We start from the raw sequence: 14,747 nt of genomic DNA on the forward strand, positions 1-14,747 counted from the left end.
AAACTTCTCTTCACTGTAGAGAAAGGAGAGGATTAGAGGTTTGTCAGACTCTGCTTTATGAGTGGAGGCAATTCAGCAAAAAGGGCCATGATGCCTTGGCTGCATTGAGCAATTCTGGCCCTGCCCTTCCCCTCTCCCCACGCCCTCTTTTACTGAAAACCCTGGAAACAGCGAGAAAGTACTCTTCATTGAATGACAGAACCTGCACGATGTGGAGCTTCAGTTTTCTCCTCTTTTGGGGTGAGTATGAGCCTGAATAGGGGGTCTGGGGAGAGTCTGCACTGGAAATAGACTGTAAGGAAAAGGGAGGGCCTCGACTGTCCAGCCAAGAGATCATAATTCTAGGCTGGACACTGCAAACATCTTCACTGGGGAACCTTTGACCAAAATCAGTCAGTTCAGGGAATTCATCTGTCAAGGAAGAGTTTCGTTATAGTCATTCAGTTGACATGTATTTCCTGAGCACCCACTGTATGCTGGGTGCTGTTTTAGGCACTGAGAATAGAGCAGTGAACAAACAGACAAGGTTTCTGCCCTTGTGAGGCTGACATACCGGTAGGAGGAGATAGGAAGAAAGGAAGCCACTAACGGTAATAGCAACCTCCCAAGCAGCACCTATGTAAGTTCCTCAAATAGAGAATGTATTCAGTCTTCACTAAATGCCTCTGATATTGGGTCATTAATAGTCCCATTTTCTCAGGGTAGTGGGATTGCTGGGTCATACGGTAGTTCCATTTTTAGTTTATTAAGGAACCTCCATAATGTTCTCCATAGTGGCAGTACCCACTTACATTCCCACCAACAGTGCAAGAGGGTTCCCTTTTCTTCACACCCTGTCCAGTATTTATTGTTTGTAGATTTTTTGATGATGGCCATTCTGACTGGTGTGGGGTGATACATCATTGTAGTTTTGATTTACATTTCTCTAATGATTAGTGATGTTGAGCATCTTTTCATGTGCTTCTTGGCCATATGTATGTCTTCTTTGGAGAAATGTCTATTTAGGTCTTCCACCCATGTTTTGATTGGGTTGTTTGCTTTTTAGATATTGAGCTGTATGAGCTGTTTGTATATTTTGGAGATTAATCCCTTGTCAGCTGCTTCATTTGAAAATATTTTCTCTGATTCTGAGGGTTGTCTTTTTGTCTTGTTTATGGTGTCCTTTGCTGTGCAAAAGCTTTTAAGTTTCATTAGGTCCCATTTGTTTATTTTTGTTTTTATTTTCAAAATTGGGTCATTTGTAGAAACGTGGATGGACCTAGAGACTGTCATACAGAGCGAAGTATGTCAGAAAGAGAAAAGCAAACATCGTGTATTAGCACATGTATGTGGAATCTAGAAAAATGTTACAGATGAACCTATCTGCAACGCAGAAATAGAGACACAGACGTAGAAAACAAACATATGGACACCAAGGGGTGGAAAGGGCGGGGGTGGGATGAATGGGGAGATTGGGATTGACAGATATACACTACTATGTATAAAATAGATAACTAATGAGAACACTCTGCATAGCACAGGGAACCCTACTCAGTGCTCTGTGGTGCCCTAAATGGGAAGGAAATCCAAAAGAGAGGGGATATACATATACACATAGCTGATTCACTTCTCTGTACAGCAGAAACTAACACAACATTGTAAAGCAACTATACCCCAATGAAAATAAAATTGTCCCATTTTACAAAGGAGAAAAATGAAGCAAAACAGATTAAATAACTTGCCCAAGACCATTTAGCTAGTAATGGGTAGAGCTAGGATTTAAAAACAGGCATCCTGGATCCAGAGTCTGTACATCTCTAAATTATGCTGCTCCAAATAACAAATAAACAAAAGCATTTCAGGGAGTGACAAGCGCTACGAAAGAAATTGTCATAGAGTGTGACCGGGGGTGACACAGAAGAGGGAAGTCAGGGAAGGTATTTCTGCAGAAGTGATGTTTGTGCTGAGGCCTGAACAATGAGATGGAGCCATCCTGTCTGCTCTCTTAATTTTTTTTTCTTCAGGTGTCAGTTTTTCTTGGTCTTGCTTATCTTTCATGTCATGGTTTCCTTCACGGGTCTCGTGAGTTTTGGTCTTTGGTTCAAATCTAAGAATGGGAGACCTTATCTAAGCAACAAGTGTGGGTTTTCTCTGTGTTGTACATTGGATCCGTTTCCCTTATTTCACTGAGGAGAAAATTTGGTCACAAAGAGATTAAGTAACTTTCCCAAGGCCACGTAGTCTGTAATTGGTGAAGCCAGAGTTTTAAGCCCAAGCATTTTGACCCTAGCACTGATATGCTTAAACACAATGTTCTGTTGTCTTTAAAATAGTTAAAGAGCAAGAGAATTTCAGTTAGTGATAATAAGAAAGTTGGGAGTTTGGGTCTGTGGGACTTGTTGACTGGCAGGTTTCACTAGAAGGAGCAGGTAATTTGTGGAGCTCAAATGCTAAAATGCAGACTTGTTTCTTTGGGGTGTCAGCACTGGTGTTGGCCATTAGCACTCTATTCTGCCCTTGATAAGCAAAGAGTGGTGATGCTGACATTGATGATGGTGGTGATGATGTTGGTGATGCTGAAGATGATGATAATATGATGTGATGATGGTGATGATGATATGATGGGATGATGGAGAGGAGCTAAATGTTGGGGGACTGCACTGCCTTTTAGATGTTAAAAAATTGTCTTACCCTCCCATTAAAACTTAATACTACAGATATACTATACACTTATTTATATATTTTATGTATATCTGTGTGTGTCTTATACATGAAGAATAAGGTTTTTTCATCTCTTCCCAAGAACCAAGTTTTGCTCTTGGGGGGAGATATCATTTCTTTTGAGAATGCATGTTTCAATGTATGGGGGTTTTTTTCTTCTAATTTTTATTGGGGTATAGTTGATTTACAATGTTGTGTTAATTTCAGGTGTACAGCAAAGTGAATCTGTTATACATATACATATATCCACTCTTTTTTAGATTCTTTTCCAATATAGGCCATTACAAAATATTGAGTAGAGTTCCCTGGGCTGTACAGTAGGTTCTTATTAGTTTTTTTTTTTTCCTTTTTGGCCGTGCTGCGCGGCTTCCGGGATCTTAGTTCCCTGATGAGGGATCGAACCCATGTCACCTGCAGTGGAAGTGCGGAGTCCTAACCACCGGGCCTCCAGGGAATTTCCTCAATGTATGTTTTTGAAAATCATCTGGAACTCTTTGTAAATGAAAAAAAAAGAAGATAATACAAACAAAATGAAAAACGAAAATGAAGTGCGGAAAAGCAGGAATGGTGGCTGTGAAGGTTATATAAAATAATGTATGCTTGTCATTCACTTGGGGCTTTCATCTAAGCTCATCAAATCTGTTTCTATGAGGCTACACCAAGAGTAGTTTTTCAGGTTGAGTCCAAAGAGCTTCTTGATGGGTCATGGTGTTTTTCTTTTCTTTCTTCACAGGGTGTTGTGGTATATACACCTGGGGAATGTTCACATTATCCTCACTGGAATCAAAGACAAGACGTAAGTTGGGGAATCTCTGTGCCCAGCGTGGCGGGGAGGAGACTCTTCTGACCCAGGAGGCTGAGACACAGCTGGACACTTGCCACAAACGAGTCCGTGGCTGAGCAAGGGATAACATCCAGGTCTCCCGGTTCCCACCCAAGCTTTTTCTCTTGTGCCTTAAACTTGCTGTGTGACCTCAGGCAGGTCACACGACCTCTGGCAAGTCACACGGCCTCTTTGATCTTCAGTTTCCTCAGCTGCGAGATACAGGTAACGAGGGTTCCTATGTCACAGGGATGTTGTGAAGCTTAAAACCAAAGAGGTAACATTGTGTACTACCTGGCATGTGTGAGAAGAGCTTCATGAATGATGGGGCAGTGGGGCTGGGGATGGGATTTATTTAAACTACAGCTGAACGTGGGGGGGAAAAGTGCATTTTTAGATGTTTCGTTCAGTATTCTGATCTTCCATACAAGCTCCTGCTGGATCCAGAAGGAGAAACATGGCCAGTTCTGTGTTCTCAGTGTCTCAGTTTCCTGGCTCAGCCTTATTTGGGAAACTCAGTCTTTATGGTACGAAGAGTTAATCTTTCAAATCTCCTCACCCTACTCTCGTTCCTCCCGAGATGGTGTGTGGATGTTGGCGTAGGGGCAGCTTATGGCATCTTGCAACAGTGAAGTGTGGACTCTGAATGGGGTGTTTTGTCCACTGGGGAATAAAAAATGGTAACAACTTGGAATAAACTAAATGTATGCTTACACCAGGGGACTGGCTGGATAAATTGTTGCATTTGTGAGACCAGCTCAAGCTACTGTAACAAATAAACCCCAAACTGTCAGTGGCTTAAGAAAAAGAAATTTCATTCTTGTTTGTTTAAGAGTCCAATGAGGATATTTCTGACTGGTGGGTGGTTTTCCTACATGTGGTGATTCGGGGACCCAGATGCTTTCTGTTTTGTGGCTCAGCCATACTAGTATCTCAGAGACTCTGCAGACAGTGGCGAAGCCACATTATTAAAACTCAGGCTCTGCAGTGACACACGTCAACGGCCATTCATGGTCACATGACCATACCTGGATGCAAGGTGAGCTGGGAAATGTAGTCCATGGCAGGGTAGTTGCCTCCTACTGTCAATTCTACACCATGGAAAGGAGATTGTGAAGTTTTTGTTCGATCCTGGGCTACCTAGCTATCTCTGGCACAGTTAGAGCCCATGGATATAATGGAATGCTATACAGCTGATAAAAAGCTCAAGTTTGGTCATGTGAACTGACTTGGAAAGTTGCCCCAAACATTATTTTCTTAATTTTTTAAATTATAGAAATATTTAAACTTTCAAAGGTAGGAAAAATAGTATAACAAACTCCCATGTACCCATTGCTCAACTTCAACACTTGGCAAATTTTGCTGCTCTTGGTTACGTGAAGAAGAAAGTAATAGTAGAACAGAGCTGTCCAAAAGAACTTTCTATGACAATGAACATGTTCTACATCTACAGTAGTCACCAGTCAATGGAGCTACTGAGAACTTAAATGTGGCTAGTGCAACTGAAGAATCAATGCTTCATTTTATTTAATTTTAATAGATTTCAGTGTAAACAGCCATATATGATTAGTAGCTACTGTGTTGGACAGCACAGTGGACTGTATGTTGAGTGATACCATTTGTGTTCAGAAGATTGTGTGAATTTATAAATTCATTTATATTTAATGTTATATTTACATGACTGAGCTTGTGAATAGGACCTAGCCTTGAAGGATTCACTCTAAGCTTTTGACAGTGGTGACCTCTGGGTATAACGATGGGGCACAGGGAAATCTTCACTTTTAATTTTATATACTTCTGCATTGTTTGAATTTTTTTAATATAAGTAATTATTACCTTCTTAAAAAAAGATAAAGACAAATGAAACAACAGATATACAGCACTATATATAAAATAGATAAGCAAAAAGGTCCTACTGTATAGCATGGGCAACTGTATTCAATATCTTGGAATAATCTATAATGGAAAAGAATCTGAAAAAGGATACATATATATATGTATATGAACTGAAAGAATATATATGTGTATATATATAAAAGAATATATATATATATGTATATGAACAGAATCTCTTTGCTGTACACCTGAAACTAATACAGCATTGTAAATCAACTATACCTCAAAAAATATTTTTTTAAAAACCCCAAAGAAACAAAAATAAGGATCACCACCTGCTTTTGGTTAATTTCTATAGAAGCAGAGTCTGAGGTGAGGATTCTTGTGTGAGTAATTTATTAAGGAAGGGCTCTCAGGAGACACTTGTAGGGGAGGGAGGGAAGCAGGATTGGATAGGGGAAGAACTAGCCACTCAGAAGGTGTTTCAGCAGAGTTTCAGCCACAACCTGATCCCAGGAAGAGCTCTGGAGTGTGAATTACACCACAGAGGTTCACCTGCCTGCTCAGAGACCGTTACACTCCTGCATCTGTCAGGCAATACTTCTAGGCCAGCGAGACAGTGTGGCGATGAGAATCAGGTAAATTGGATGGGGGTAGGGCCGAGAGCGGCTGCTATCACCCCCACCCATATTTTTCAAACTTTTTTTTTTTTGACCTCACCGCGCAGCATGCGGGATCTTAGTTCCCCAACCAGGGATTAAACCCATGCCCCCTGCAGTGGAAGCACAGAGTCCTAACCACTGGACCTCCAGGGAATTCCCCCCACCCCCTTTTTTTAAACTGTTTTTAAAAATTGAAGTATAGTTAATATTCAATGTTGTGTTAGTTTCAGGTGTCCAGCAAAGTGATTCAGTTTTATACACATACACACACACACACACACACACACACACGTGCATATATATTCTTTTTCAGATTCTTTTCCATTATAGATTATTACAAGAAATTGAATATAGTTCCCTGTGCTGTACAGTAGGTCCTTGTTTACCTGTTTTATATATAGTCGTTTGTATCTGTTAAACCCAAACTCCTAATGTATCTCTACCCACCACCCGCTATCCCCTTTGGTAACCATAAGTCTGTTTTCTATGTCTGTGAGTCTATTTCTGTTTTGTAAGTAAGTTCATTTGTATCATTTTTTAAAAATTCCACATATAAGTGATATCATATGATATTTGTCTTTGATTTACTTCACTTAATATGATAATCTCTAGGTCCATCCATGTTGCTGCAAATGACATTATTTCATTCTTTTTTATAACTGAGAAATATTCCACTGTATGTGTATGTGTGTGTATATATATATATATATATATATATATATATATGTCACATCTTCTTTATCCATTCATCTGTCCATGGACATTAGGTTGCTTCCATGTCTTGGCTCTTATAAAAAGTGCTTCCATGAACATTGGAATCCCATCCTTCCTTACTTGGCAAGGTGTGAAGTACTCGTGAGCTGATGGTGGTAAATCCCCAGGAAGAGGCTGGGTTTTCCTCTTCACATCCTCGCTCCCTCTTTCATAACTCACCACTGTGATCATTGGTACCCAGGGGAAAAGGTAGCCTGGTTTGAAAGGATGGGTCATGGCCAGATCTCAAAGGGATCCATCGACTTCTCTTTCCTTGCAGGTGAGCAGACGCGGCGGTTGGCGACACATTTTGTTAAGAGACTCCCCCACCTTGGGCAAATGCCTCTGTCACTCGGTTTTGTCACCTGATTAATGACAACCCCTCCCCCTTTCCACTCCCTCTCCCTCCTCTTCTTCCTCCCCTCCCTCTTCTTCCTCCCTTCCCCCCTTCCTCCTCTCTCTCCTCCTCTGAGCATCTCAAATTAACTGGTTCTTACTTGGCTCAGCTGCAGTTGCGCCAAAGCTGGTAAACAGCGGTGGAGCACAGCCAGGATGATGAGCAGGTCTCCCTCTTAACACCCATCCACCCTACTTGGCTCTTCTCTTGCATTCTGACTCGTGGTGTGACCTGGGAACGGTTTTACAAACTCTCTTGGGCCTCCCTTTCCACATCTGTGGAAAGGGGTCCTAACGTTTACCTTGAAGTAGGGTGACCCACTATCCTGGCTTGACCCAGACTGGAGGGAAGGGGTGTTTCCCAGGATGCTGGACTTTGATTGCTAACACCAGAAAAGTCCTGGGAAAACCAGGATGGCTTGGTCATCTCTCCTCAAAGCATTATCATGAGGACTGCAGAACATCTAAGGAAGGGACTGGGCACATGGAAGACACCTAGGAAATAGTAGTTCTAGTTATATTTTTTAAAGTCTCTTTGCCTCCTTGAGTCTCATTTTCTATGTTGGTCAATTAAGTGACCATCTATTAAGTTGTTTTGCTCATGGTTGTGGATCATGTGCATGTCTCAGTTGGATTGTTGAAGTGGCTTCTACCCCGGTCTCCTGTTTCCTTGCCCATCTAAGAATGTCCAGAGGGCGCCTGTGAGCCCCTGAGTCAGGTCCCGCCCCACCTCTGCCCACAGCCCTCCAGGGCTCCCTCCTCCCTCAGGGCAAAAGTCTGAGTCCTCCCTGCTGCCCACAAAGTCCTGCATGACCTGCCCTGACTCCTCCCTGCCCTCCCCTCCTCCCTCTCTCTCCCTTGCTCACTCTGCTCCAGCCACCCAGGTTTCTTTGCTGTTCCTGCAACACGTCAGGCACTGTCCTGCCCCAGGGCCTTTGCATGTGCTGTTCCTTCTGCCTGGAATCTTTTGCTCCCTGTGTATACATGGCTCCCTCCCTCACCTTCTGTATGCTTCAGCTCATGAGTTATCTTCTCAGTGACTACCCTATTTTTGACATTGTATGCCTCATCAGATTATCATCTCTGTGAAGGTGGGGAATTTTGTATGTCTTGTTCCTCTGCTGAATCCACAGGGCTTAGAATATTGCCTGGCATATAGTAGGTGTTTGTATTTGTCAGGTTATCCAGCGAAACAGAATCAATAGAATGGATAGCTACATATAAGTATATGTAAATATTTATTGTAAGGAATTGGCTCACACGATTCTGGCAAGTCTCAAGATCTGCAGGCCAGAAAGAATTTGGAGAACTGAGCAAAGGTGAGTGTGGGTGGTGGGACCAGGTAGAAGATGAGCCAGAGAAGCTGGCAGGTGGCCGGTCACACAGGACTGTGTTGCTATTCTGGTTTGGGGTGGATTTGAGTCCTGAGAGATTGAGCTAGAGGAAGAAAGACAGTAATGGGAAACTCAGAGTTGAGAGGTCACAACTGGTAATACACAGTAAATCCGCAAAAAGAAATGTTGCCTTTGCAGATGAAAGGGGAAGCTGGAAATGAGAAGAGAGATGCAACCTGAGGCATAGTGCAGGGGAAGGAAATAAACAAGGCAGGGTGCAGGCAGCAAAGAGTCTGGCTCTCAAGACCTTAGTAATGAAAATCTGTCCCTTTTGTTTTTGCAGCAATTTATAAAGAGCTTTCCTGTGATTTCCCATCCGACTAATTGATGGGGGCACTTTTGTTGACTTCTCTCTTTCTATTACATCCCACATCCAATCCATTGGCAAATCCCATTAGCATTACCTTCTGAATAAACCCAGAATCTTATGTGCGCCACTGTTCCTACCTGGGCTGTATCCACCATCATTGCTCACCTGGACAAGTGCAGTTGCCTCCTACCTGGTCATCCTACCTCTGCTCCGATACAGTTCATCCTCCAACCAGTGGCCAGGAGGATCATGTTAAAACCTAAGTGGTGCTGGATTCCTCCTCTGCTCAAACTCTCCCATGGCTCCCATCTGTCTCTGATAAAAAGTTACAATGGTCCAGCAGATCCTACGTGATTTTGTCATACCACCTCCTCCCATGCACCTGTCATCCACTCTGCTCCAACCACACCCGTCTTGTAATTCCATGACATCACTAGGCATGGTCCTGCCACAGGACCTTTGCACTTGCTGTTTCCTCTGCCTTAAATAGTTTCATAGCTCACTCACTCAGCTCCCTTAGGTCTTTGCTCAAATGTTACCTTCTCAGTGAGGTCTTCATTACCGAGCACCCACTATGCACTCGGGACACAGCAGTAAATGAGACAGACGCAAACCCCTGCCTTCTGGAAGCTCACAGTCCATCAGGACAACAGACTTGAAACAACCAATTGCAAAAGTTTTTGCATAGAATTGTCTTAGAAATTGTCTGAAGATTTATTCCATTTCCAGCCAGACCCACCTCTTCTTCCCTAGCAGTAGTGAAAACCACGCACTTTGGATTTTGACAGGCCTGCTGCTGCCTCTCACGAGCTGTGTGTCCTTGGGCAAGTCACTGAACATCTCTGACCCTCAGTTTTCCACAGTTGTATAATGGGAACTGGATTCGTTTTCTGTGGCTGCTGTAACAAATTCCCATAGACTTGGTGGATTAAAATAACAAAAACATTATCTTACGGCTCTGGAGGTCAGAAGTCTGAAATGGGTCCTACCGGGCTAAAATCAAGATGTCAGCAGGGGCTGCAATAAAATCAGTTGCAGGGCTGTAATGTTCGCTCATAACTCTTCTGTCTAGAGCTCTGATGCTCATTCAGGGACTTGTTAAAAATGAAGAATCTTGGGCTTCCCTGGTGATACAGTGGTTGAGAGTCCGCCTGCCGATGCAGGGGACACGGGTTTGTGCCCCGGTCCAGGAAGATCCCACATGCCGCGGAGCAGCTGGGCCCGTGAGCCATGGCCGCTGAACCTGCGTGTCCGGAGCCTGTGCTCTGCAACGGGAGAGGCCACAGCAGTGAGAGGCCCGCGTACCACAAAAAAACCAACCAAACAACAACAACAAAAAAAAAATGCAGAATCTTAGGTCCATCCTGAGACCCGAATCAGCATCTGATTTCCCAAGATCTCTTGGGGATCCCAGATGAGGCAGATGCTACTGGTCTGTGGACCCCACTTGGAGTAGCAAATACCCAGGACAGCGCTTCTCATACTTTCATATGCACACAAATCACCTGAGGATCTTGCTCAGATGCAGATTGTGATTTAGTAGGCTGGTGGCGGGGCCTGAGATTTTGCACGTCCATCAAACTCCCAGTCGATGCTGCTGTTGCTGGTCCATGGACCACACTTGGAGAAGCAAGGGTCTGGGGTCTCTAAGGTCCTTCACTGAGCTCCCTTGGTAGCTGTATCAGTTTCCCAGGGCTGCTGAAATTACCACAAACCAGGTGGCTTAAAACAACAGAAATGTATCCTCTCACAGTTCTGGAGGCCAGAAGTCTGAAATCAAGGTGCTTTCTCTCAAGGCTGTAGGGGACAATCTATTCCAAGCTCTCCTAGCTTCTGGTGTTGCTGGTCATGCTTGGTGGTCCTTGGCTTGTAGATGCATCCTTCTGATCTCTGCCTCCATCATCACGTGCTGTTCTCCCTGTCTCTGTGCCTCGCCTCTTGTTCTTAGAAGGACACCAATCATATCAGATTAAAGGACCACTCTGCTCCAGTATAATCTCATCTTAATTTAGGTCTTAATTACATTTACAAAGAGTCTATTTCCAAATAAGGTCACATTCTCAGGGACCAGCGTTTAGGACTTCAATAACTTCAACATTTTGGGGAGAGGGGACACGATTCAACCCATAACAGTAAGCTTCCTTCTCTTGCGCTGGCTTCCCTTGCAGCCCCACTCGGTGCTCTAACCCAAATCCTTTCTTCTCCATTGCCTAGATATGAAGGGGTGTGCAGATACCACCACGTGTCCGGCGTACGCAACCTGCACCAACACTTCAACAAGTTACTACTGTACTTGCAAAAAAGGCTTCCTGTCCAGCAATGGACTGACAAAGTTCAGGGACCCACAAGTGGAATGCAAAGGTGAGTTCATGCCCCCTCAAAATCCTCTAACATTTGGTTGGAAAATCAGGTGGAAGCTGGTTGGGCAGCAGATGTAGGTACTTTTTCTTTCTTCCCAAGTGTTATTTCCTCCCTCCTTCCCTCCCTGTCTCTACCTTTCTTTCTTTCTTTCTTTCTTTCTTTCTTTCTTTCTTCCTTCCTTCCTTCCTTCCTTTCTTTCTTTCTCTTTCTTTTTTTTCTTAATCCCTTCCTTCCTTCCTTCCTCCCTCTCTCCCTCCCCCGCCACCTTTCTTTCTGTTCCTGGTCACAAAAACCTCCAATGATTATAGACAAGTGTTAGAATAAAAAGAAACAAAGTTATGCTATTTGTCAATATACAGAAATAACCACTGATTTCCTTCTGGTCGCCTGTCTATGCAAATCACAAGAATTTCTGCATGTACTGAGTGCCAGGCCCTGTGTGAAGGGCTTTATGTGTATTTGCACATTACGTCAAGTGTAGTCGTTGTGATGATCTCCACCGTACAGATGAGAAGACCGAGGCTTGGAGAACTGAAATGACTTCTTTAGGATCAGTCAAACTGGAATTCAAACCCAGGTCTTTTTGAGTGTAACAGTGATCTCTCAACCACTTACCTATTTGCCACAGTCCAGTTGTGAAGCATTGGGAAATTGTATTTAATCTCTCTAAGGCTCACTATTTCCATCTGTAAAATGGGAGTATAAGAGTAACTACATTAAAGGATATTTGAGATTATATGCAGTAGTGTATGCAGTGTGCTAGGCACATGTACAGTCCCAAGAGCTACTATCAACATAAATAATAGAAACTAAAATAATTCCCAGAATAAGCTAAGTTTTTGGTTTGTATTCCTTATATTTAGACCCAAACTCTCCTCTTGACTGTAAAGGTCCGACTATGCCTCTGACATAGTTTGCAGGGGTCTGCAAACTTTTTCTGTAAGGGGCCAGATAGTAAATATTTTGGAGGTTGCTGGCTGAATGATCTCTCTTGACTACTTAGTACTCCAGGTATAGTGCAAAAGCAGCCATAGATGATACATAAATAAATGAGTGGGGCTGTGTTCTAATAAAACTTTATTTACACAAACAGGTAGCAGGCTGGATTTGACTTATGGGCTGTAAATCATTTGCTGAGCTCTGAACAAGATAACTGATTTGTATTATTATAGTTCCCAGGGAGGCCCAAACATACTTTTTTTAAAAATTATTTTTTATTGAAGTATAGTTGATTTACAATGTTGTGTTAGTTTCTGCTGTACAGCAAAATGATTCAGTTATATATATATATATATATATATGTATATGTGTGTCTGTGTATATGTGTGTGTGTGTGTATATATATATATTCAGATTCTTTTCCATTATGGTTTATTACAGGATATTGAATATAGCTCCCTGTGCTGTACAGTAGGACCTTGTTGTTTATCCATCCTATGTGCAATACTTTGCATCTGCTAACCCCAAACTCACATTCCATCCTCCCCTCCACTCCCTTGGCAATGACAGGTCTGTTCTCTATGCCTGGGAGTCTATTTTTGGCTTGGAAATAAATTCATTTGTGTCATATTTTAGATTCCACATACAAGTGGTATCATACGGTATTTGTCTTTCTCTGTCTGACTTCACATAGTATATTAATCTCTAGGTACATCCACATTGCTGAAAATGGCATTATTTCATTCATTGTCATGGCTGAGTAATATTCCATTGTACATATGGACCACATCTTCTTTATCCATTCATCTGTTTATGGACATTTTGGTTCCCTCCATGACTTGGCTATTGTAAATAGTGCTGCTATGAATATTGGGGTGCATGTATCTTTTCAAATTATGGTTTTGTCCGGATATATGCCCAGGAGTGGAATTGTTGGATCATATGGCAACTTTATTTTTAGTTTTTAAGAGGAAGTGCCATACTGTTCTCCATAGTGGCAGCAGCGATTTACATTCCCACCAACAATGTAAGAGGGTTCCCTTTTCTCCACACCCTCTCCAGCCTTTGTTATTTGTAGACTTATTAATGATGGCCATTCTGACTGGTGTGAAGTGATACCTCATTGTAGTTTTGGTTTGCATTTCTCAAATGATTAGTGATGTTGAGCATCATTTCATTGGTCATCTGTACAAACATACTTTTTAAAACCTTTAGGCTACAGTTCATGGGTTATTCAGTAAGCACAGTAGTCTTGTTGGTCCCTTGTTTTTAAATAAGGGATGAGAGCAACATTCCCCATCTACAAAATGGTGGCTACTACAGCAAGGATCTTGTCCTCTCTATGTCTTTGACCTGTGGTACCTAACACATTGTGAATATTTGATAGATATTTATCAAATGAAGGACGATGATACCTTATTCTTTATGTCAACTCCAGACCTAATCACCCTGAAATGGATGGACACTAGGTCTTTCTAATGTTTCATTACTTAAAGCTGGAACGAACATTCCTGTGATCTTATCTTGATATATATTGGCAGGTACAGATTTCTCTCTAGGAGAGACACACTTTGCTGGGAGGGAGCTATAGGGTACTTGCCTTTATGTTCTATTTGCATGACAAGTGCATCGTAAGTGTTTATTTAGGGTGACTTGACAGAGTAGGGCTGAAGGCGATTAGGGGAGGACCACCCCATGGTACCCTGACTGCACAATTCTATGGGTGCTTCAATGAGTAAATTCCTAGAGGAGGGTTTGGAAACTGTTCTGGTTATCTACTGCTAGGGAGCAGCAAACTTTGTGTATTAAAACACCAGCAATCATTTATTTTGCTCATGAATGAATCTTCCATTTGGACTGAGTTTGCTGAGGATGACTTGACTTTGTTCTACACATTGTTAGTTGAGTCGGCTAAACTGGGGGCTAGAGGATCCAATTTGCATGGGGCTCACTCAGAAGGCTGGCAAGCTGGTGTTGGCTGTTGGCTGGCTGCTCTGCCAGGGCTGTGGGCTGGAGGTCTTAGTTCTTCTCCACGTGGGCTGCTTTTTCATGGCTGGTTGAGCTTCCTCACAGTGTGGCGGCTGAGTCAAGCATGAGCTTCTCAAGAGAACAAGGTGGAAGTGTGTAACATTTTTATGACTTGCATGGTATATTTAGGACCTAGTGTCACCACCACCATAGTCACTAGCATGGTCTGATTCAAGGGGAGGAAATATAGACCCCAGGGCTTGATGGAAGGAATACCAATGAAAGGGCATTGGATTAAGGGCATATGGGATGGAAGACATTGTTTCAACCAACTTTGGAAAATACAAACTGTTTCACAAGATGAAGAAAATTTGTAACACTCTGACTCTTTTTCTCTCCAGATATAGATGAATGTTCTCAAAGCCACCCACCATGTGGTCCTAACTCAATCTGCAGAAACCTGCCGGGGAGGTATAAGTGCAACTGTTTGCCTGGTTTCTCTTCTCCCACTGGAAATAACTGGAACCCAGGAAAGCCAGGTCATTTCACCTGTACAGGTAATGCGCTCAGGCTCCCAAGCATGGGTCTTTGGTGGACAGCTCCTG

The 14,747-nt window shown here is 42.7% G+C and overlaps 1 protein-coding gene across 1 annotated transcript in view; it reads left to right on the top strand.

Annotated features, from left to right (window-relative positions):
* Window positions 1-209: 209 nt before the first annotated feature.
* ADGRE1 (adhesion G protein-coupled receptor E1) overlaps window positions 210-14,747 on the top strand; it is a gene marked incomplete at both ends in the record, with an annotated part of 48,290 nt that continues 33,752 nt past the window's right edge. The window contains 4 exons of the mRNA XM_079701477.1: window positions 210-240; window positions 3,434-3,496; window positions 11,089-11,235; window positions 14,544-14,699. Of these exons, the coding sequence (XP_079557603.1) occupies window positions 210-240; window positions 3,434-3,496; window positions 11,089-11,235; window positions 14,544-14,699 (397 nt within the window). The remainder of the gene's footprint in view (window positions 241-3,433; window positions 3,497-11,088; window positions 11,236-14,543; window positions 14,700-14,747) is intronic.

This window comes from Hyperoodon ampullatus (assembly GCF_949752795.1).
Source record: "Hyperoodon ampullatus genome assembly, chromosome: 4".
Classification (NCBI taxonomy): domain Eukaryota; kingdom Metazoa; phylum Chordata; class Mammalia; order Artiodactyla; family Ziphiidae; genus Hyperoodon; species Hyperoodon ampullatus.